Source organism: Pangasianodon hypophthalmus, chromosome 15, assembly GCF_027358585.1.
Source record: "Pangasianodon hypophthalmus isolate fPanHyp1 chromosome 15, fPanHyp1.pri, whole genome shotgun sequence".
NCBI lineage: Eukaryota > Metazoa > Chordata > Actinopteri > Siluriformes > Pangasiidae > Pangasianodon > Pangasianodon hypophthalmus.
The window spans coordinates 7,520,414-7,542,492 of record NC_069724.1 but is presented as its reverse complement, the minus strand read 5'-3'; the positions used below and the strand labels follow the sequence as shown (position 1 = coordinate 7,542,492).

At 37.9% G+C, this 22,079-nt stretch overlaps 3 protein-coding genes across 3 annotated transcripts; all 3 read left to right on the top strand.

Annotated features, from left to right (window-relative positions):
* Positions 1 to 6,181: 6,181 nt before the first annotated feature.
* Positions 6,182 to 7,485, top strand: LOC113541424 (odorant receptor 131-2-like). Its single transcript, XM_026938386.3, has one exon. The coding sequence runs from the start codon at positions 6,251 to 6,253 to the stop codon at positions 7,214 to 7,216; it is 966 nt and encodes a 321-aa protein (XP_026794187.2). The 5' UTR covers positions 6,182 to 6,250; the 3' UTR covers positions 7,217 to 7,485.
* A 7,499-nt stretch (positions 7,486 to 14,984) lies between these two features.
* Positions 14,985 to 16,396, top strand: LOC113541421 (odorant receptor 131-2-like). The gene has a single exon (XM_026938375.3). The coding sequence runs from the start codon at positions 15,190 to 15,192 to the stop codon at positions 16,153 to 16,155; it is 966 nt and encodes a 321-aa protein (XP_026794176.1). The 5' UTR covers positions 14,985 to 15,189; the 3' UTR covers positions 16,156 to 16,396.
* A 4,125-nt stretch (positions 16,397 to 20,521) lies between these two features.
* LOC113541420 (odorant receptor 131-2-like) lies at positions 20,522 to 21,487 on the top strand. Its single transcript, XM_026938374.3, has one exon. It carries the CDS (start codon positions 20,522 to 20,524, stop codon positions 21,485 to 21,487), a length of 966 nt encoding a protein of 321 aa, XP_026794175.3.
* The last annotated feature ends 592 nt before the right edge of the window (positions 21,488 to 22,079 follow it).

The window sequence follows — 22,079 nt, the reverse complement described above, 5'->3', positions numbered from 1 at the left end:
TTTCTTAAAAGATCCTGAGAGTTATGGGACAAAAAAATCAAGGGGTAGACCCAAAAAAAAGTTCACCTGCACTGAGCTGGAGGATCCAATGGGCTGTCCGTGAAGACACAGGCCGATCCTCCACCCAAATTAAGGCCCTTACTGATGCTCACTGCAGCCCAATAACCATAAGACGGCATCTGCGAGAGAAGGGCTTAAAGAACAAAAAATGTCTTCGAAAGCCACGTCTCCTCCCACACCAGAAACTTGCCCGTTTGGAATTGGCAAGGGAGCACCAAACATGGGACATTGAAAGATGGAGGAAAGTTTTATTCTCGGATGAGAAAAAAATTTAACCTGGATGGTCCTGATGGCTTCCAACAATACTGGCATGACAAGGAGATTGCACTGGAGATGTTTTCTACGCGGCACAGTGGAAGAGGCTCCATCATGATCTGGGGTGCTTTTTCCTTCAATGGGAAAATGGAGCTTCAGGTTGTGCAGGGGCGTCAAACGATGGCTGGCTATGTGGACATGTTGCAGCAGGCATCCCTCTTGACTGAGGGCCCTCATCTGTGTGGTAATGACTGGGTCTTTCAACAGGACAACGCTGCAGTTCACAACACCCTCCTGACGAAGGACTTCTTCCAGGACAATAACATTGCACTTCTGGACCATCCTGCGTGTTCCCCTGATCTAAATCCCCTTGAGAATGTTTGGGGATGGATGGCAAGGGAAGTTTACAAAACGGACATTAGTTCCAGACTGTGGATGACCTTTGTGAAGCCATCTTCACCACATGGAGCAACGTTCCCACCAGCCTCCTGGAAACAGTTGCATCAAGCATGCCGAAACGAGTGTTTGAAGTTATCACCAAGAACGGTGGGGCTACTCACTACTGAGTAATTTTTTGACACTTTTAGTTCTGTTGTGGGTATTTTTGGGCTATGGTCTTAAACTTTTGATCAGCTGATGAACAGCCTGTTTGAGTTTAAATACAGTTTTCAATAAATTGCCAATCTCTGTTTTTTTGTCTCTTGCTCCTTTTTCTTCTTTTGACATTTTGAAGCAGTTATTACAACCTGGTTATGATCCACCAGCGCGAAATGCGAATACTTGGAATGTTTCCCCCGGTCTTAAGATTTTGTTCAGGAGTGTATATGTGTGTGTGTGTGTGTATGTGAGTGTCCCCGATCAGCCATAACATTAAAACCATCTGCCTAATTTTGTGTAGGTTCCCCTTGTGCTGCCAAAACAGCTCTGAATCCATGAGGCATGGACTCCACAAGACCTCTGAAGGTGTGCTGTGGTATCTGGCACCAAGACGTTAACAGCATATCCTTTAAGTCCTGTAAGTTGCGAGGTGAGGCCTCCATGAATTGGACTTGTTTGTCCAGCACATCCCACAGATGCTCGATCAGATGGAGATCTGGGGAATCTGGAGGCCAAGTCAACACCTTGAACCCTTTGTGATGTTCCTCAAACCATTCTCAAGCTATTTTTACAGTGTGGCAGGGCACATTATCCTGCTGAAAGAGGCCAATGCCATTAGGGAATACTGTTGCCATGAAGGGGTGTGTTTAGGTAGGTAGTACATGTCAAAGTAACAGCCACATGAATGCCAGGACCCAAGGGTTTTCAGCAGAACATTGCCCAGAGCATCACACTGCCTCTGCTGGCTTGCCTTCTTCCCATAGTGCATCCTGGTGCCATCTCTTCCTCAGATAATGACGCGCACACATGGCCGTCCACATCATGTAAAAGAAAATGTGATTCATCAGACCATGGCACCTTCTTCCATTGCACCATGGTTCAGTTCTGATGCTCACATGCCCATTGTAGGTGCTTTCGGCAGTGGACAGAGGTCAGCATGGGCACCCTGACTGGTCTGTGGCTACGCAGCCCAATACGCAACAAGCTGCAATGGACTGTGTCTTCTGACACCTTTCTATCATAGCCAGCATTAACTTTTTCAGCAATTTGTGCTTCAGTAGCTCTTCTGTGGAATCAGACCAGATAAGCTAGCCTTTACTCCCCACGCACATCAGTGAGCTTTGGGCGCCCATGACCCTGTCCATCAGTTCACCAGTTGTCCTTCCTTGGACCACTTTTGGTAGGTACAAACATCTTCGAGAACTGACTGTTCACTTGCTGCCGGATATATATCCCACCCCTTTATAGGTGCCACTGTAACGAGATAATCAGTGCTATTCACGTCACCTGTCAGTGGTTTTAATTTTATGGCTGATCGGTTGTATATGTGTGTGTGTGTTGAAAAGATGGTTGGAGTTTATATTTGTGTGTCCTCCAAGATCTTGATCTGGGCTAAAATGTATATAATATCAGTCCAAAAAAATTGCATGCTGCACTCATCACAGGTAATGTGAGAGTGACAGGGTGCATAGCAAAGCTAATGTGTTTGGGTGACCAAAATATGGAGTTATATCATGGAGTTATATTTATGGCATTAGATATCATAAATAAAAATCTGAATTTGATTATTATTATTTTGAATTTGTATCATAAAATCTGAAATTGAATTTTGTGGTTTACAAAATAGCAAGCAAATGAGTAGTTATGTTTCCTGAAATTCAAGAAAGAAATGATGACACACATACACACCATCAGCAATCCTATCATCTATGGCAGGAGCCAGTACTGCACATAGTGGCCTGGCTGAATTCGACTGGTAAGTGCAGTAATGTCTGCATTCTCAAGGAATCTAGCTTGCCAATTAAGTGTGTCTTGATTTAGTGTGACGGAGCTCTTTTGTGTGCTCATTGTGAAACCAAGTGCTATAAGATAAGCATGGACAGTGGACAGATTGGATTGGAAATGCCTGACCTTTGAAGGAAAATCTCAAAAATGGTTGGTGGGAACATGGAAATAGGCATAGCACTGATCCATTGACATGAACCAGTCCTGTGACTGCATGGCATGAATTACATCTTGCAGCTTACCATTTTCATTCTGTGTTCAGTTAAGTGATATGGCTGGCTGCATAAAAATAGGCAAATGTTCTAAGGTACTATCACTATATATTTCTGTTTTTATCTCTCTCTCTCCTTAGAAAGTGTTACACTGGGAAGTTAAGTTGATTGACTTACCCAATAAGAATACAGATTCTTGTTTTCTTTTGTTGTATTTTTCACTTTCCTTTTCTGCCACGTTTTGCTTTTCTCGAAGAATACTTTTTTTTGTCTAAAGACTGCAAATGAACAACAAGTCTTTGACTAAGGTAAATTTAACATTCAGTTTGTTCAGTGTGTTGAGTACAGGATTTTCTGTCATTCTTCCTCCATCATCAGTGATAGCTTTATTTGTGATAAGTGTATATTAACTAGCTCTCTGATAGAGAAGATTACAGCATTAGAGGTGCGCATCCAGACACTAGAGGGGGTTAGTGAGAGTGAGAGCAACATAATTTCTGTAGGGGAAAGTATGGATGCCTTAGGTGGTGTTAGCAATCCCCCAACTCCTGCATTAGATCCCTCACAGTGGGGTGAATGGGTGATGATTTGGTGGCATAATCACAAAGCCAAAGCTAACGCTAAGGCTCGCCCACAGGAGCACCACTCCTCTCCACTCCATTCCTCTTCACATGTCTAACAGGTTTACTATCCTCAGTGAAGCACCTGCTGAGAAACCTGAAAGAGTTCTGATTATAAGATACTCTATCTTAAGAAACATGAAATTAGCTAGGCCTTTAAGGGTAGGCCTTTTAGTTAGGAGTCGTCGCACAGGTTCCACTATATTGCTAGTGTCTGTTCCCCAAGCTAAACAAAAATGTAGAAATACTCAGAAAGTTTGTTTTAATAACCTAATTAAAATAAATTAATTAAATTAGATTAATTGATATAAATTTAATTAATATAATTAATATAATTAAACTAATTAATATAAAATTATATTGACTGCACAGCCAGCACCTTTGATCTGAAGCTATGACTGTTAAATATCTCTTACATCTCTTACATCTAAAGCACGTATTGTTAATGAAACTATTACTAATCAGGAGTTTAATGTACTTTGCATTAAATGAAACTAATCCTCCTGGATACAGTTATTTACACCAGCCTTGTTTAACTGGCAGAGGAAGAGGTGTCAGTTATTTATAATGATAATCTAGGCATCACACAAAAACCTGGACATAAATTCAAGGCATCTGAAGTTCTTTATAATAACATATGTAGCCACAAAAAACAAGTCTACCCAGTCAATTCCACTAATTATTATTTACAGACCCCCCCAGGGAAGTATTCTGAATTTTAGTATTTCGTGAATTTGTGGAGTTCATCTCAAAGCTGTTTGTTTTTTTTAGACAAAGCATTCATTTTTGGAGACTTTAATATTCATTTTGATAATGTGAGAGCAGCAGTGTCCATTCTAGATTCAGTAGGGGTTAATGAGAACGTCATAAGATCCACTCATAATGGTGGTCACACTCTTGAGCTAATACTAACATTCAGGTTAAATATAGAAAATACAAAGATCAGCCATAACATTAAAACCACTGACAGGTGAAGTGGATAACATGAATTATCCTGGTGTCAAGATAACTTTAAATTTGAAACTTGATACTTATGCTCATGCCTACATAGGAACATTCATGAAATCTTTCAGTCAGGATTTAGGCCTCATCATACCACAGAGACAGTGCTGGTTAAAGTGGTAAATGACCTACTACTGGCCTCTGATCAGGGTTGTGTGTCCTTGCTTGTGTTGCTTGACCTTGGTGCAGCTTTTACACCATTGATCATACTGATCTCCTTGACTAGAAGATGTTGTTGGAGTTAATGGAATGGTCCTCTCCTGGCTTGGGTCTTATTTTCTCTATATTCTGCTTTTTTCTCTATATGTATGCTACCTCTGGTTAAACTTATTCATAAGCATGGTATTAGTTTCAGATTTTGTGCTGATGACACACAGTTGCATGATTCAGCAAAGCCAGATGAGAGACATAAAGCCGCCTCCAATAAAGTTGAGGAATGTGTAAAGGACATTAGACACTTGATGCTTATTAACTTCCTTCTACTCAATTCTGACAAGACAGAGGTACTTGTACTAGGAACACATGCAGCTAGAAGGGAGCTTATATAGTACATAGTAACTCTGGGTGGCTATGCTCCAGTTAGTCCAGAATGCAGCAGCCAATGTCCTTACCAGAACCAGAGGATATGACCATATCACCCCTATCTTATCCACACTGCATTGGCTCCCGATCAAATTTCGTTCACTGAATATAAAATACTACTTTTGATCTATAAAGCACTTAATGGTCTTGTGCCATAGTATGATCTTGGTCTTTTATGATCCGCCACTCCTACTTTGATCAAAATGTGCACGCTTTTTGTTTGTACCTTGAATAGTAACGGCTACAGCAGGGAGCAGAGCTTTCTTTTACAAAACCCCACAGTTATGGAATAGCCTTCCAATTAGCGTTCAGGACTCAGACACAGTCTCAGTCTAGGCTATTAGTTTAGTCAGACTATATTAGTTTAGTCAAGCCTTTTGTTAATAGTTTTTTTCTTAGGTAAAGGAGCAGATCTGTTGAGCTCATGGGCTCAGAATGTTTTGGTGAACTGGGGTGTTTGGATGCTGTTGCCCCCGCTCTCACACATTCACTTAGGTGTATTGACAGTGGAATGGCTGGCTGCTTTATGTCTCAGGGCATCTTCATATCTATGTTGAGTAGTAAACAAAACATGTTGCTCAACAATATTCTATAGGGAATTCATTAGGGGAAATCATCTAACCTCATTGAACAGACAACCTCATGGGAGACCAATGCTTTCTCTCTCTCTCACTTAAATAAATAAAAGCAGTTGTTTTGTTTATTATCCTACATTGTTATTGCTATTACTGATAATAACACCTATACTATCTATTTGTTGTCTCTTTTGTCTATAAGAAGGTTTTACAGTGCAGAGTGAAATGGACTGACATGAACAATAATAACATTTTCATGAAATATCTAATTTGTCTATAAAATACATCACTGAATGACGACATCCCATTAATGCTTGATCATCACATCAGGTTTATTATTACCACTCAGAGATGTGTCATCATCTCTCCCTGGGGCTCACATAGTGTCTGTTATAAACATCAACTCACCTATGAACGTGGGGTTCTGCAACAGATTAGTGCAAATATTTATAAATATCAAAAAATCTGATCTGTGAGGATGTGGTGGTGATTTGTAGAGGCTCATTGTGTATTATTAGTGATATCTGTAAATATTGTATATTATATTTTGTATTTGTATATTATGTCAGTTACTAATGATAGCACAGCTGAAGTTTTGCTTATACATCAGCAAATATTTCAGGTTGCACTGACTGAGGGACCAATATCAAAAGTTAGTTTTGCAACATTAATGTCACTGCTCTTTATCTATTTGAATGCCATTATGGTCTACACTCTTTGCAGCAAGCCTGTTTTTAAAGAGACTCCACGCTACATTCTGTTTAACCACATGCTTCTCAATGACTCGATTCAGCTCTTTGTTACATCTTTGTTGTATATTTTTGGTCTCGCCTATCTCAAGTTAGTAATGGCTGCTTGTGCTTTTATAGTTTTTGTTTCAGGTACAACTTTCCGTAACGCACCTTTAAACCTGGCTGTGATGTCAATAGAGCGTTATGTGGCCATACGCTTTCCTCTAAGACATGCTGAAATAGTCACTCAGAAAAGAACTTGTATTGCCATTGGAATTATTTGGTTTATGGGTACGATGCACTATGTAATTGACTTGTTTTACAGCACAGTGACGGATCCTAAATTTTTAACCTCACAGATATTTTGCACAAGAGAAAGGCTGTTCATAAAGCAATGGCAAGTAGATCTTCATCAGGGCGTTAACATATTCCTCTTTGTATCAGTGACTATGATCATCCTTTTCACATATGTCAGCATTTTGATCACAACCAGGTCCATTTCCTCCAATAAAGACTCTGCTACGAAAGCCCACAAGACTGTGCTGCTGCACCTCATTCAGCTGGGCCTGTGTCTTACTTCTTTTCTCTACAGCATTATGGAGCGAGCTGCAGCAATGGCCGGCAGCAGCAGCCTCTTCTTGGACCTGCGTTATCTAAACTATGTGTTTGTGCTGATTTTGCCACGCTGCCTAAGCCCACTCATCTACGGACTGAGAGACGATGCACTACGCCCCTTATTAATCTACTACTTCCGCTGTGCCACAGGCAGACGCAAGTCTACAGTCAATGTACACTGAATTAAGGCCATGTTTTCATATGCTTAGGGATATTTAAACATGTTCAATGTCTTATTTGTTGTTGTAGAAACTCGTGGAGACAATATAGTATGAATTTTTATGCACAGAATTCCCACTGCTGGGTAAAACACAACTGACACCACTTATCCATGTGTTTCAGTTAAAAACAAACAAAGTTCTGTGTTATCACTTAGAGGGGACTGAACACCACTTCATTTGTTTTTAAGTTAAAACTGTTTAATGTTTAACCTATTTAACTAAATCATGTCATTTATACAGGTTTGAACAGGGCCTATTAGACTTTAATATTCTGATTATATTCTGCTGAAAAGTTGATAGACACTGAAATAAAATAAAAGAAAAGAAACACTTGTACATATTGTGTGTTTAAAAGTCATACAAGCCACATATGAGCTTACAAGATGTAAATTTACCATAAACATTTTGACTTCAGAAAGAATTAATGACTTAGTACACTGAATTGATCATTATTGGGATTTATTGTATTTATACAAATATATTTATTTGGCATTAAATGTGAGTCAAAGCATGTGACAGTGTGGTATTCTGATGCCTGTGCCTTTACTTATTAGCACTGTGCTAAAGCTTTTAGCTTTTAGGCTAAGAAATTGTTTCTCTTTGGAAGATGGTCAAGTGAAAATCACTTTGACTTTTGGCATTTGGATTTAATAATTTTATATTTATATGAAGCCAGGGAATCAAGTATGTGTAGTGGGCATGAAGTCTGAGATTATGTAGTTGTGAGCAAAATTTGGTCACTCCTGGCCAAATTACATGTTTTGTATGTAAAATATCTTTTTCTGACTTGAAGAGAAGTAAACACAACCTCTGCAGCAAACTGTGTAAAAAACAGTTAATATATTACTTGACAATCATTATTAAATATAATGGTAATTGTGGCATATGCAAATTTTTGAACAGCCTACTAAGAATTAATAACACCTCCTTTGGCAGATATCACAACTGCAAAAGCTTTCTGTAGCAAGCTAGTTGTCTTTCTGTTCATATTTAATGAATTCTGACCCACGTTTCCTTGCAGAATGCTTCTAGTTCTGAGATTTTCTTGGGATATCTTGCATGCACAGCATGTTTAAGATCTACCTACATGGTTTCAATGATGTTCAAATCAAGGGACCATGAGGATCATGACAAAAGCTTGAGCTTGTGTTTCTTGACATAGTTAGTCTTACTTGATCTTAGTGCTGCATTCGACACCATAGATCATAACATTCTCGTAGGTCGCTTACAAAATCACACAGGTATTCGGGGACAAGCATTAAAATGGTTTAGATGCTACCTGTCTGATCGATACCATTTTGTAGATTTAAATGGAGAACTATTCAGTGAAATATACATCTCATCAAAACCAGATGAAATAAATAAATTGTCTAGATTAACTGAGTGTGTTAAAGATATAAAAGATTGGATGACTGATAATTTTCTGTTGTTAAATCCTGATAAGACAGAAATATTACTTATTAATATTGATTATTGAGTGGCGGATCATAAAAGACCAATGATTACTGGTCCAAAAACCAGTACACAAAAGCTCTCTCAATTCAACTTGCATTTAGAAGGATGTTCTATTACTACTAGCTCGACAGTGAAAGACCTGGGCGTAATATTAGACAGCAGCTTGTCTTTTGAAAATCATATTTCCAATATTACTAAAACAGCCTTCTTCCACCTTAGAAACACTGCCAAGCTTAGGAACATTTTATCTGTATCTGATGCAGAAAAGCTAGTTCATTCATTCATGACCTCCAGACTAGACTATTGTAATGCATTGCTAGGTGGTTGTCCTGCATCTTCAATAAACAAGCTACAGTTAGTCCAGAATGCAGCCGCCAGAGTTCTTACTAGGTCAAGAAAAAATGATCACACAACCCCATTATTACCATCCCTGCACTGGCTACCTGTTAAGTTTAGAATTGATTATAAACTAGCACTACTTATGTACAAGGTTCTAAATGGTTTAGCTCCCACGTATCTAGCCAGTCTTCTAACACATCACAATCCACCACGCTCCTTAAGATCTCAAAACTCCGGACTTCTGGTAGTTCCCAGAATATCAAAGTCTACAAAAGGAGGTAGAGCGTTTTCGTATTTAGCTCCTAAACTTTGGAATAGCCTTCCTGACAGTGTTCGGGGCTCAGACACAGTCTCCCAGTTCAAATGTAGATTAAAGACATATATCTTTAGCCAGGCACACACTTAATACATACCATAACCTTGTACTTCAGTACATCTGATTAATTGCAAATTATGATTTAGGGCTTACTAATATTTGAACAGCAGCTACGCTAATTCTTTTTCCACTTGTTTCCCTTCTTCTACCCATCCCGAGGCACACAGAGATTGTGCCAGCTCCAGTAGACGAAGCCAACCCTATGAGGATCCTGAGGCATCCAGAGATGGACCTGCTCCAGCCGGTTTCTGCCTCGTGAGGATTTGGGTGTTCAAAGCAATGCTGCCAACCCTATGTGGACTTTGAGGACTTTGAGGAAGACAACAGCCTACATGACTATAAATAAATACAGAAAGGACATTGTTCATATCACACTCTCCTGTGTCACCCAAATGAGGATGGGTTCCCCTTTGAGTCTGGTTCCTCTCAAGGTTTCTTCCTCATATCATCTAAGGGAGTTTTTCCTTGCCACAGTCGCCTCAGGCTTGCTCACTAGGGATAATTCTGTCTAACATCTAGGACTGTTTGCATGTTTTTGTTTCTGTTTGCATGCTTTTTGTTTCTTATGTTCTGTAAAGCTGCTTTGTTCATTGCTAAAAGCGTTATACAAAATTGAATTGAATTGAATTCATGGTGGATTTTGAGGTATTTATTGGATCATTGTCCTGTTGTAGAACCCAATCTCTTTTCAGTTTCAGTTTCTTGACTGACTATGTTATATCTTCTTCCAAAATTTGCTTATACCTACTCAAACTCCATTCTTGGATGAAATCTGTCAACGTACCTTTTATGATTGTGGCCAAACAGTTCCATTTTTACTACATCAGTCTACAGTACTTGTTTCCAAATGGAAATCTAGATATTCTTTTGCATACATTAGACATTCACTTTTATGATGAGCTTGCAGGTAAGGTTTCCTTCTGATTACTCTTTCAAGCAGATCATGATTGTGCCACCAATGCTGCACAGTAAAATGGTTCAACACCACTCCTATGTCAGCTAAATCTCCCTGCAGGTCGATGGTGTCATAAGGGTGTTTTCCTTTGTGTTTCTGTCCAGCATACAGGCAGTTCTATCTGAGAGATGTCTTGGCCTTCCAGATCTTTCCTTGACTTTCACATTGCCATTTCATAATGACATTTCAGACAGTGAAATCTATTTATAGACTTCTTCTGCTTTGTAGGCATCAATTAGCTTCATTTTCAGATTCTCAGACAGATTCTGGGTACCAAATTTGTGATACCTGGCCTGAGAAAAGTTCAGAATGCAAGGGAAATTCAACCTTACAAAATTCATAGGATACAGTGGTGTCTTGTGTCTTAGCTTTCCCCTAGTGAAAAAAAAAATATGCTAAGTATACTTGCAGCCAGACTAATTGTCAGTATACTTTAAGTGTGTTAATTAGTTAACTTGAAGTGTGCTATTTTGGAACAACTAATTTTGTGCTAAGTATATTTTAGTTGCAATTAAATTGCAGTAAAGCAACTTTAAGTGTATTTCGTGTACTTTTATGTGCTAAATTGGAACAACTTCAAGTATACTTAGTACGCTTTAAGTATATGCCTGTACAGTGATATTAAAGTGTACTTTTTTGTACTACAAGTACATTACAAATTAATTAAGAGTGTCTTCAAAACACACAAGCAATATACCATAAAGATATTATGTTTGAGTAAAAAATATGCTAATTTTTATCCCCAATGCTGAATGCACTTTTTGTCACGGTCATTACAATAAATAACATGTAACTTCAATAACAGACATCCGTATTTGAACCCAGTGGCATGACAACACCGGCCCTCGCGGTCAAACACAGACCGACCCCCCGGGAATCCTCCCGCTGCTCCCGATTAGCCAACCCGGGCCTGTACCACCCGTCACTTACCGCGCTCCTCATCACTGACCAACAATTATTACTGTCGGGTTGTTCACCGAGTTTCTGCCTCTTCTTTTCCCTGAAATCTCCATCGTACCCTTTTCCAACATCGCGGGCATCTCGAGGCACAGCACCGAACTTTAGTAACGTCTCTCTCTCTCTCCCTCTCTCTTTCTCTCTCTCACTCACACGACTAGCTAGCTAGCTAACAGGCTAAGCTAACTGGAGACTGAGATGATGGCTAATTCGCGGCCTCGCTGTCAAAAACAAGAAGTGTGAATAGCAACTTTAAAAAATGCACAAATCCCCTCAGACAAGAGCACAAACAGTTAAACATCAACTACCAAGTGTGTAAACTCCAACGCTGCCTTTATAAATAGCTAGCTCTATGAAGTTAGCAATACCAAGCCAACTAAGTTCAACGAACAATATTAAGTCTATCGGATTAGCTAGTAGGCTAACTGTTAGCACTCTAAGCTTCAGCCACAGCACTGATAGCGAGCTAAACAAAATAGCATAGGCTAATGCTAATTTAATTGCTCATTTCGAAATTCATCTGAAACATTTCAAAAACACATTCGATAAAAGGTTACTTTCCTGTAGAACACATTTTCTTGTGTTCGTATGGTGTGCTGTTGGTATAAAATTAGTCATGGATTGATGTTTATACATTGGACTTCTCTGTGACATTGTATAAATTTATTAAAATACTTAAATCACAATTACAACAGTTGCCATTTGTGCAGTGATTTAAAAATGTTTTAAATGGGCTTTCAACGCATTTATCATGTTTTATTACTTTCTAAAAGCAGTAATGAAGTGAATTGCAAGCATGAGGAAGTCCACTTAAAAATTACTCCAAATTTTAACTTAAAGTATACTACAACTTATTTATTTAATAATGTATAATTTAATAATGTACTTTGAAAGTAAACTTTCAATGCATTGTTACAATGGTCATTTTCAGCACACAGTTAAAAATAATACTAAAATATATTTACATAAAGTGCAAATAAATACACTTTTAAAAAATAAACTTTCAATTCAAGTATATTTTTGTAAAATATATTTTTAGAAAATATACTAAATTATAATTATTTTAAAATGTGTTAAAAGTTGTATGGTAAAAATAAGTAAAAGCATGGTAGTAATACACTTTATATATCTTTAAAATTAGTACAATTTTTTTTGTTAGTACATTTGCAATGTACTACTGAAACAGGAAATATATTACAAATACAATAAAGTATACTTTTTTTCACTAGGGTCCATTTTCAACTGATTCAGCATTCAGCATAGTACAGTAATTTAAATCTAATAAGGACATGTTTGTGTAGTGATTGTGTGATCCATTTAGATTCACTGAACAAAACAATGGAAGGTATCAAAATTAAACATGACTAATTAAACTTTAGCTCTCTTGCCAAGTTAAAACTGGTGTGATTCTCAACAAGGCATGCAGGAGCAGCTTGTGACCATAGATTTTGTTGGGGGAATACAACATGAAATAATGACATAGCCTCAAACAAAATTAAGTCGAAAGACTATTACACTTGACTTATGCTATAGGCTACTAGCAGCATTTTTTGTATCTTTGATCACTCAAATGAGGTAATTAAGGTTTTTAATGGAATTTAAATTGCATGCGGTTGTAATGATTCCAGACTAACATTAGTTTAAGGACTGATATACACTCATTGCCCACTTTATTATGAACACCTGTACACCTGCCCATTTATTTGATTATCCAAGTAGTTAATCATGTGGCAGCAGCATAGTGCATAAAATCATGCAGATACACTTCAAGAGCTTCAGTTAATTAAATTAAACACCAGAATGGGGAAAATTGTGATCTTAGTTACTTTGACCATGGTATAAATCAGCTAAATTGGCTTCTTTGAGTACATCAGGAACTGCTGATCTCCTGGGATTTTCATGCACAGCAGTCACTAGAGTTTATTACAGAATGGTGTGTGACAGCGAGCGACAGTTCTGTGGTCAGCAGAAGAGCACACTGGGTCCCTCTCTTGTTAGCCAAAACAGTAATCTGAAGCTACATTGGACACAAGTTCACAGAAACTTGACAGTTCTGCATCCACTTGATTTTATGATCTGCATCTGTGTGAATTTATATTGAAGGATACTGAAGGATAATCTACTCAAGGCTCAAGAAAAGAAAAATTAAATCTGATCTTTTCTTAGCTCAAATAAAAAATTAGGTATCCATGTTGAACTATAGTAAGATGAATTACACTGGCATGACAGAAGAGTAGCAACACCAAATTTGAAATGCCTGTAACTCTACACTTAACTCACTGGCCCGCTCTCTTGGCTATTCAGCGCAGCCCCATAGTGACTCCAGGTGGAGAAGTGCAGGACCACACACACAGGCTATACATACATACATACATATATATATATATATATATACACACACATATAAATCTGGACTCAGAAGCAGTTTTTTTCCCTATGGCCATCACTGAACTGAACTCTGCAACATTGCCCCCCCCCACCCCCATTATTTTAAAACACAGCTAGTGCAATACTGTTCATATTAAAGTTGTTTTATTCCATAACTACCTACTTATTTTTATTCACTTATAGTATATAGTATTGTTCCTTTTAAATGTAAATTTTATGTGTGCCTGTATTTTTATGTGTGTCAAAAAAAACATACTAGGAGATGCAGACTAATTTTCATTGTACTGCAAGGTCTAATGACAGTAAAGGCATAAATATATATATATATATATATTTAAAAAAAAATATATATATATATATATATATATATATATATATATATATATATATTAAAAAAAAAGTATTCAGCTTGTGGTGTTGTCGAGCAGTTTGCTCTGTTAGTCATATGTTTCTGCATGAGGGAAGTAGAAAGATGACCCCAAATATAAGTACAAGTCTAACTCCATTTACATGGAAACACACATTTTAGGTAGTAGAGTAAATGTTTTATTTGATCTCTGCGTTATCCTGTAAATGGTTAATAAAAAGAAACAGCATCCTATAAGGGGAGATTTTTTATGATGCAGATTTATGATATAGTAAAAAAAAATTAGAACATGAAAGATCCATTTTGTCTGTAAGCAAAGGTTTGGTTAAATTTTTACAATTAGATCTAAAGGGTGTCCCAAAATTCTCCATACGTACGGGACTAGGCACGCCAGCACCATGTCGGTTGTGCCTTCATCAGTGGATGTTCATGGACGTCCACTTCTCGGTCGGTCCACAACACTTCCAATCTTTTTGAATTTGTTCCGATCCAGCGATGAGAATGATTTCAATACGTTCTTCTTTTGTCAAAGGCATTCTTAAAGGCTGTCTGGAAAAATATATAATATAAACTAAGAATGAAAAATTTTGGAAGACATTTTGCTAATAAGTGTTAATTTCCCCTATGTATGGAGACTTTTGGGACACCCTGTATTTTAAATATTGTTATATTGTGCCTTCCATTTTGGTTAGGTATTACCAATTAATTTTAATACTTATGGTCGAACTCTTATTCAAATGTGACTAGACATTTGTGGAACCTATCACTTATCAGGGATGCATAATTACTTCAGTTTCCACTCTGAGGTTTGTCATCATCTCTCTGGGGCCATCGTGTTGTTCTTTATAAAGATGCGTTCATAACTGTCCTACTCTTCAGGGCTGGGCTCACATCTTAATGAACCCCTTACATCTCAGCTCTCCAGCACTGGACATACATTTATTCATGCACATAATTTGTACTTTGTTATAAAATGTCTTTTCTGTTTGTACTTTGAGAAAATCATGATAATTTGTAGTGTCTCGTCCTATTCTGTTAGTCATATCATTGCATTTGTTCTGTAAATATCATTGTATGCTCATGGTTTATACAAAATTATGGCAGTCACTAACGATAGCACAGCTGAGGTTTTGTTGATATATCAACAATTGTATCAGGTTGCACTGACTGAAGGGCCGATATCAAAAGTTAGTGTTGCAACAATAATGTCACTGTTCTTTACTTATTTGAATGCTATCATGGTCTACACTCTTTGGAGCAAGCCTGTTTTTAAAGAGACTCCACGCTACATTCTGTTTACCCACATGCTTCTTAATGACTCAATTCAGCTCCTTATTACCTCCTTGTTGTATATTTTTGGTCTAGCCTATCTCAAGCTAGTCATGGCTGCCTGTGCTTTTATGGTTTTTGTTTCAGCTACAACTTTCAATAACGCACCTTTAAACCTGGCTGTGATGTCACTAGAGCGTTATGTGGCTATACGCTTTCCTCTAAGACATGCTGAAATAGCCACTCAGAAAAGAACACATATTGCTATCGGAGTCATTTGGTTTATAGGTTCCATAAACTTCATAATTGACTTGTTTTATGGAGTTGTGATGGATTCTAACTATTTAACTTTACAAATGTTCTGCACAAGAGAAAGGCTATTCATAAAACAATGGCAGGTAGATGTTTATCGGGGCTTTAACATATTCTACTTTGTGTCAGTGACTATGATCATCCTTTTCACTTATATCAGCATTTTGATCACAACCAGGTCCATCTCCTCCAATAAAGACTCTGCTACGAAAGCCCATAAGACTGTGCTGCTGCACCTCATTCAGCTGGGCCTGTGTCTTACCTCTTTTCTCTACAGCATTATGGAGCGAGCTGCAGCAATGGCCGGCAGCAGCAGCCTCTTCTTGGACCTGCGTTATGTAAACTATTTATTTGTGCTGATTTTGCCACGCTGCCTAAGCCCACTCATCTACGGACTGAGAGACGATGCTGTACGGCCCTTATTCATCTACTACTTCCGCTTTGCCACAGGCAAACGCACGTCTACAGTCAATGTACACTGAATTAAAGCCATTTGTTCAAATGCTTAAGCATACCATTTGAATGTTATGTTTACTGTTAAGGAGACACATGTAAAAACACATTGTAAGAGTGGTTATACATAGTTCCCTTGTAGCTCAAAGGTTCCACTCTGCTAGGTGTTGTGGTTCAACTTTGTCAAACACAGTTAATACTATTCAGCCATGTGCCATGTACATAAAGCTGAACACTAAGTGTCTGCATGAGAATTAAAAAAGAGCTGTGTGCCCACTTGGATATCTGGCCTGACACTGGCTGCTCAACTAAGCCATGCCATTTATACAGCTTTAAAAATAAGACCTTAATACAAATAATCTAATACTTTCTGCTGAACTGATCATTTAATGATTAGTATGTAATGAATTTAATGAATGTATGTCAAGTACAATAACAAATGCTAAAGCAAGCTTAGAAACAAACAAATGCTAGTAGTAAATATTGTCCATCTGGGGGTCTTTTAGTTGGGGTGTTTAGTTTTTCTCTCATGAGTATTTGTCAGAATTCTGCTAATTTAGAATAAATGTCTTGCAACACAATGCTATATGTGCTAACTCAAGATTATTTTACAAGAACAGACTTTTTAAAAAGAGGAGAAGGCTAAACTGCAGCATGAATGAATAAATGAGTGACTAAATACAACTAATTGATCATCTCTGCATTAAGAGATGGAATCTATTCATTTGGCATCAAATCTGACTCTGATTGCATCGGGGCAGCATTAACCAATTTTTTTTTTTTTTTTTTTTTTTTTTTTTTTATTACAGATAATCCTCCTCTGTGCACTGCAGTTGTAGAGGTTGAAAATATAAAGCTTTTAGGCTGAAATGTATCTTTGGGGAAAGGATAGTGGCGTGCAATCACTTTAGCATATAAATTTATTTATTCTAATAAGAGAACATATTTGTAACGATGAGATGCAAGTACAGAATGTTTTATAAGGCAAATCCATTAGATTTTGGCATGAAAATCACAGGCAACCAAACAAACCAAAGCACAAAGGCAAGGGAAACAAGTAAACAGCTCACAAATGTATACAGTCAAAAGGCTTCACAAATAAAATGGCAAACTGCAAAGATAGTCAACTTAGAAAAATCTGCACTTGCCTTACACCCAGTGGTGGAAAGTGTAAAAAAGAGAGACATACTGGCTTAAGTAAAAGTACTAATGTAGTAATAGGTCACTTGAGTAAAAGTAAACTTAGTCATCCACAAAATGTCTACATTTGACACTAATCTGAAAATGTTCTTTCTTTTCTGTTTTTATGTTAACTAACCAAGTGAGCTATGCTGAAGTGAACCTTGATTACCTTAGCCAAATGCTGTTGACTTCGTCAATGTCCAAATATTTATAGACCTGACTGCAAATAGATGTGGTACAGATCCATTGACATGAATCAGCCCTGTGCTTGCATGGCATGAATTAGATCTGGCAGCTTTAGGACACTTAAGAATCAGTTCAGCCCTCTCAAATCTAGAATCAGACAAAAGCAGACAAACAAGCAGATGTAGTGCCACAGAAGGATATTGCACAATATCTTACCTACAGGATTGAAGTTTTTCCACCGCAAGTAAAAATTTAGGTATATGTATTATTTAGATTCTCAGGATATTAGAGAATGTTCATGTTCACAAGGGTAGCCTGAAGAGATGGTGTGGACTTCTGAAATCAAGAATGTCTTCTGCCCTCTTCTACAGTGTAATGTCTTTAATTAGGTTATGGAGGATGGAGAACCAGGAACAGGAATACAGTTCAGTTATGTATTTTGAACTTTTGTAAAAGAAATGATCTTGGCATAACAGTACAGTGATAACACTAAATTTTAAATGCCTGTAGCTCTGTATTTACTGGCTCTCACCTTTGGCTATTGTGTGCAGCCCTATCAGAACCTTACATCATAACCTTTACAGAAATTAGCAAACCTACACACACATCCATTATATATATATATATATATATATATATATATATATATATATATATATATATATATATATATCACAACACCAATCAGCCATAACATAGCTCTGACTTATGAGGCATGGACTCTACAAGACCTCTGAAGGCGTGCTGTGGTATCTGGCACTAAGATGTTAGCAGCAGATCCTCCAAATCCTGTAAGTTGTGAAGTGGGGTCTCCATGGATCGGACTTGTTTGTCCAGCACATCCTACAGATGCTCAATCGGATTGAGGTCTGGGCTATATGGAAGCCAAGTCAACACCTTGAACAATTTGTCATGTTCCTCAAACCATTCCTGAACAATTTTTGCAGTGTGGCTGGGTGCATTATCCTGCTGAAAGAGGCCACTGCCATTAGGGAATACTGTTGCCATGAAGGCGTGTACTTGGTCTGCAACAATGTTTAGGTGGGTGGTACATGTCAACGTAACATCCACATGAATGCCAGGACCCAAGGTTTCCCAGCAGAACATTGCCCAGAGCATCAAATTGCCTATGCCGGCTTGCTTTCTTCCCATAGCGCATCCTAGTGTCATCTCCTAGTGTCATCACCCACCCAGCCATCCACATAATGTAAAAGAAAATGTGATTCATCAGACTAGGCCACCTACTTCCTTTGCTCCATGGTCTTTCTGTTGGTCACATGCCCATTGTAAGCGCTTTCGGCAGTGGACAGGGGTCAGCTTGGGGACTCTGACTTGTCTGGGGTTACACAGCCCCATACGCAGCAACCTGCGATGCAGGTGTTCTGACACCTTTCTGTCATAGCCAGCATTAACTTTTTCAGCAATTTGTGCTACAGTAGCTCTTCTGTGGTATCAGACCAGATGGGCTTGCCTTTACTCCCCACGTGCATCAATGAGCCTTGGGTGCCCATGACCCTGTCATCGGTTCACAGGTTGTCCTTCCTTAGACCACTTTGTGTAGGTACTAACCACTGCATACCAGGAACACCCTAAAAGACCTACAAGAAATCAGCTCACCACCACCTCTATCTTTAACCTGTGAAACCCCACTGCAAATCACTGCATCCAACTCAAAAAGACACCACACTGGAGTCCACCGCACCCCAAGTGACACTGCCTGGGAGAAACCTAAAAGAAACAAACATACAAAATGTCACCTTCAGATTCACATTCATCATAATCCACTCTAGTCTAAAAGCTCAAACATTTTACAATACCATGATTTTACCCACAGTACCTATTCAAGGGCATACATTGTCACTGACAATGATGAACAATGATATATAGCAACAGTCATCAAGTCACTGGTATGCCAAAACAAATTGATCCAACATACTCCATTCCCTTAAACACACACAAATCAAACAGAGGACTAAAGTTCTAAACAATAGATAGTAATTGGTGCGTTACCCTTCTTTAATCAGTTCACTTTGCCAACAAATATAACCAGCCGTGCTACAGATCCATGAAGGAGCCTATATTCCCACTCGCATAATTAGGGTTCTGACCCTCCATTCTCATTAAAATACCTTACATGCACCTGCCGTAATTTGTTCATTAACTCCTACCAGCAGCTTGCTTCTGCTGGGTCCTACACACTACCTGTTGCAAACCGCACATAGCTGTGTTTTTTTTTGTCCTAGTGCCCTACTGCGCCACACACACACACACACACATATATATATATTTATATATATATATATATATATATATATATATATATATATATATATATATATATATATATATATATATATGTATATATATATATGTATATATATAGTACACAGTACAGTATACAGTACAGTAAACAGTATGTTTTGTTTGATCTGAATTATCCTATCCTTGATAGATAGTAAATTTATTTTGCACACCACACATAGTTGTGTTTTTTTGTCCTAGTGCCCCACTGCCCCACACACACACTGACATTGACATCTGAAGAATCCATTTGTTCATAAAAAATATATTCCATTCGTTCCATTTAGACAATTTTTATAACTGTTACATTGTGCATTCTATTTTAATTACATGTTACAATCTTCCTTTTTTAATTAGAGTTGTTAGTCACATGTGAAAAAGCATTTCTGGAAACTGTATGTCTTAGCAGAGATGCATAATCGCATCAGCACCCTCATTTCTACTCAAAGATGTGTCGTCATCTCTCTCTGGGGTCACTATGTTGTCCATTATAAAGATACGTTCATAACTGTCCTACTCTTCAGAGCTGGGCTCACATCTTAATGAACCCCTCTCAGTTCTCCAGCACTAGACATTTATTCATGCACATATTTTGTAAAATGTGGTCTTTTCTGTTTGTACTTTGAGAAAGTCATGATAATTTGTAGTGGCTGATTCTGTTCTGTTAGTCATATCATTGTATTTGTTCTGTAAATATCGTTGCATGCTCATGGTTTGTACAAAATTATGGCAGTCACTAACGATAGCACAGCTGAGGTTTTGTTGATATATCAACAATTGTATCAGGTTGCACTGACTGAAGGGCCGATATCAAAAGTTAGTGTTGCATTAATAATGTCACTGTTCTTTACTTATTTGAATTCCAGCATGGTCTACACTCTTTGGAGCAAGCCTGTTTTTAAAGAAACTTCACGTTACATTCTGTTTACCCACATGCTTCTTAATGACTCGATACATCTCCTTGTTACGTCTTTGTTGTATATTTTTGGTCTGGCATTTCTCAAGTTGGTCAAGGCTGCTTGCGCTTTTATAGTGTTTGTTTCAGTTACTACTTTCCGTAACACACCTTTAAACCTGGCTGTGATGTCACTAGAGCGTTATGTGGCTATATGCTTTCCTCTAAGACATGCTGAAATAGCCACTCAGAAAAGAACTTATATTGCTATCGGAGTCATTTGGTTTATTGCTTCCATAAACTTAATAATTGACTTGCTTTATGTAGTAGTGGTGGATTCTAAATTTTTTACCTCACAAATAATGTGCACAAGAGAAAGGCTATTCATAAAACAATGGCAGGTAGATGTTTTTCAGGGCTTTAACATATTCTACTTTGTATCAGTGACTATGATCATCCTTTTCACTTATATCAGCATTTTGATCACAGCCAGGTCCATCTCCTCCAATAAAGACTCTGCTACGAAAGCCCACAAGACTGTGCTGCTGCACCTCATTCAGCTGGGCCTGTGTCTTTCCACTTTTCTCTACAGCATTATAGAGCAAGCTGCAGCAATGGCCGGCAGCAGCAGCCTCTTCTTGGACCTGCGTTATCTAAACTATTTGTTTGTGCTGATTTTGCCACGTTGCCTAAGCCCACTCATCTACGGACTGAGAGACGATGCTGTACGGTCGTTGTTAATCTACTACTTCCGCACTGCACTCGGCAAACGCAAGTCGACAGTCAATGTACACTGAATTAAAACTATTTGTTTAAATGTCATATTTACTGATATGGAAACTTATATAGAGAAAACACTGTAAGAGTGGTTATGCATAAAATGTTCCACTCTGCTGGGTGTTGTTGTTCGTCAAACACATTTAATCCTATTTAGTTATGTGCTTTACATAAAGCTTAACATTGCATAAGAGTAAAACAAAGACCTGTGTGCCCACTCAGAAATTGTTCTAAAACTGGCTGTTCAAGTAAGTCATGCCATTTATATAGCTTTAGAAATAAGCCCTTAATACATATTGATATCTAAACCTTTCTACTGAAATTATTATTTAATGACACTCTGAAATATATATTATATGTTACAATAGCAAATGCTTAATACCATACACCTAGGGGTTGATATATGTCTTTTTTTAGTTTTTCTTTTATGGGTATTTGGCAAAATTTTGCTAGTTTTAAATAAAAGTCTTGCAGCTAATTCAAGATACTTGACAAGAACATACTTTTTAAATAGAGGACTTAATAGAGGAGCAAATTAATGCCTAAAAACACCTAATTGATCATCTCTGCATTAACAATATATCTATTCATTTGGCACCAAAGGTGACTGTG

Coding starts and splice junctions, on each gene's coding strand:
- LOC113541424 (XM_026938386.3), top strand. CDS start 6,251: ATGTCAGTTACTAATGATAGCACAGCTGAAGTTTTGCTTATACATCAG.
- LOC113541421 (XM_026938375.3), top strand. CDS start 15,190: ATGGCAGTCACTAACGATAGCACAGCTGAGGTTTTGTTGATATATCAA.
- LOC113541420 (XM_026938374.3), top strand. CDS start 20,522: ATGGCAGTCACTAACGATAGCACAGCTGAGGTTTTGTTGATATATCAA.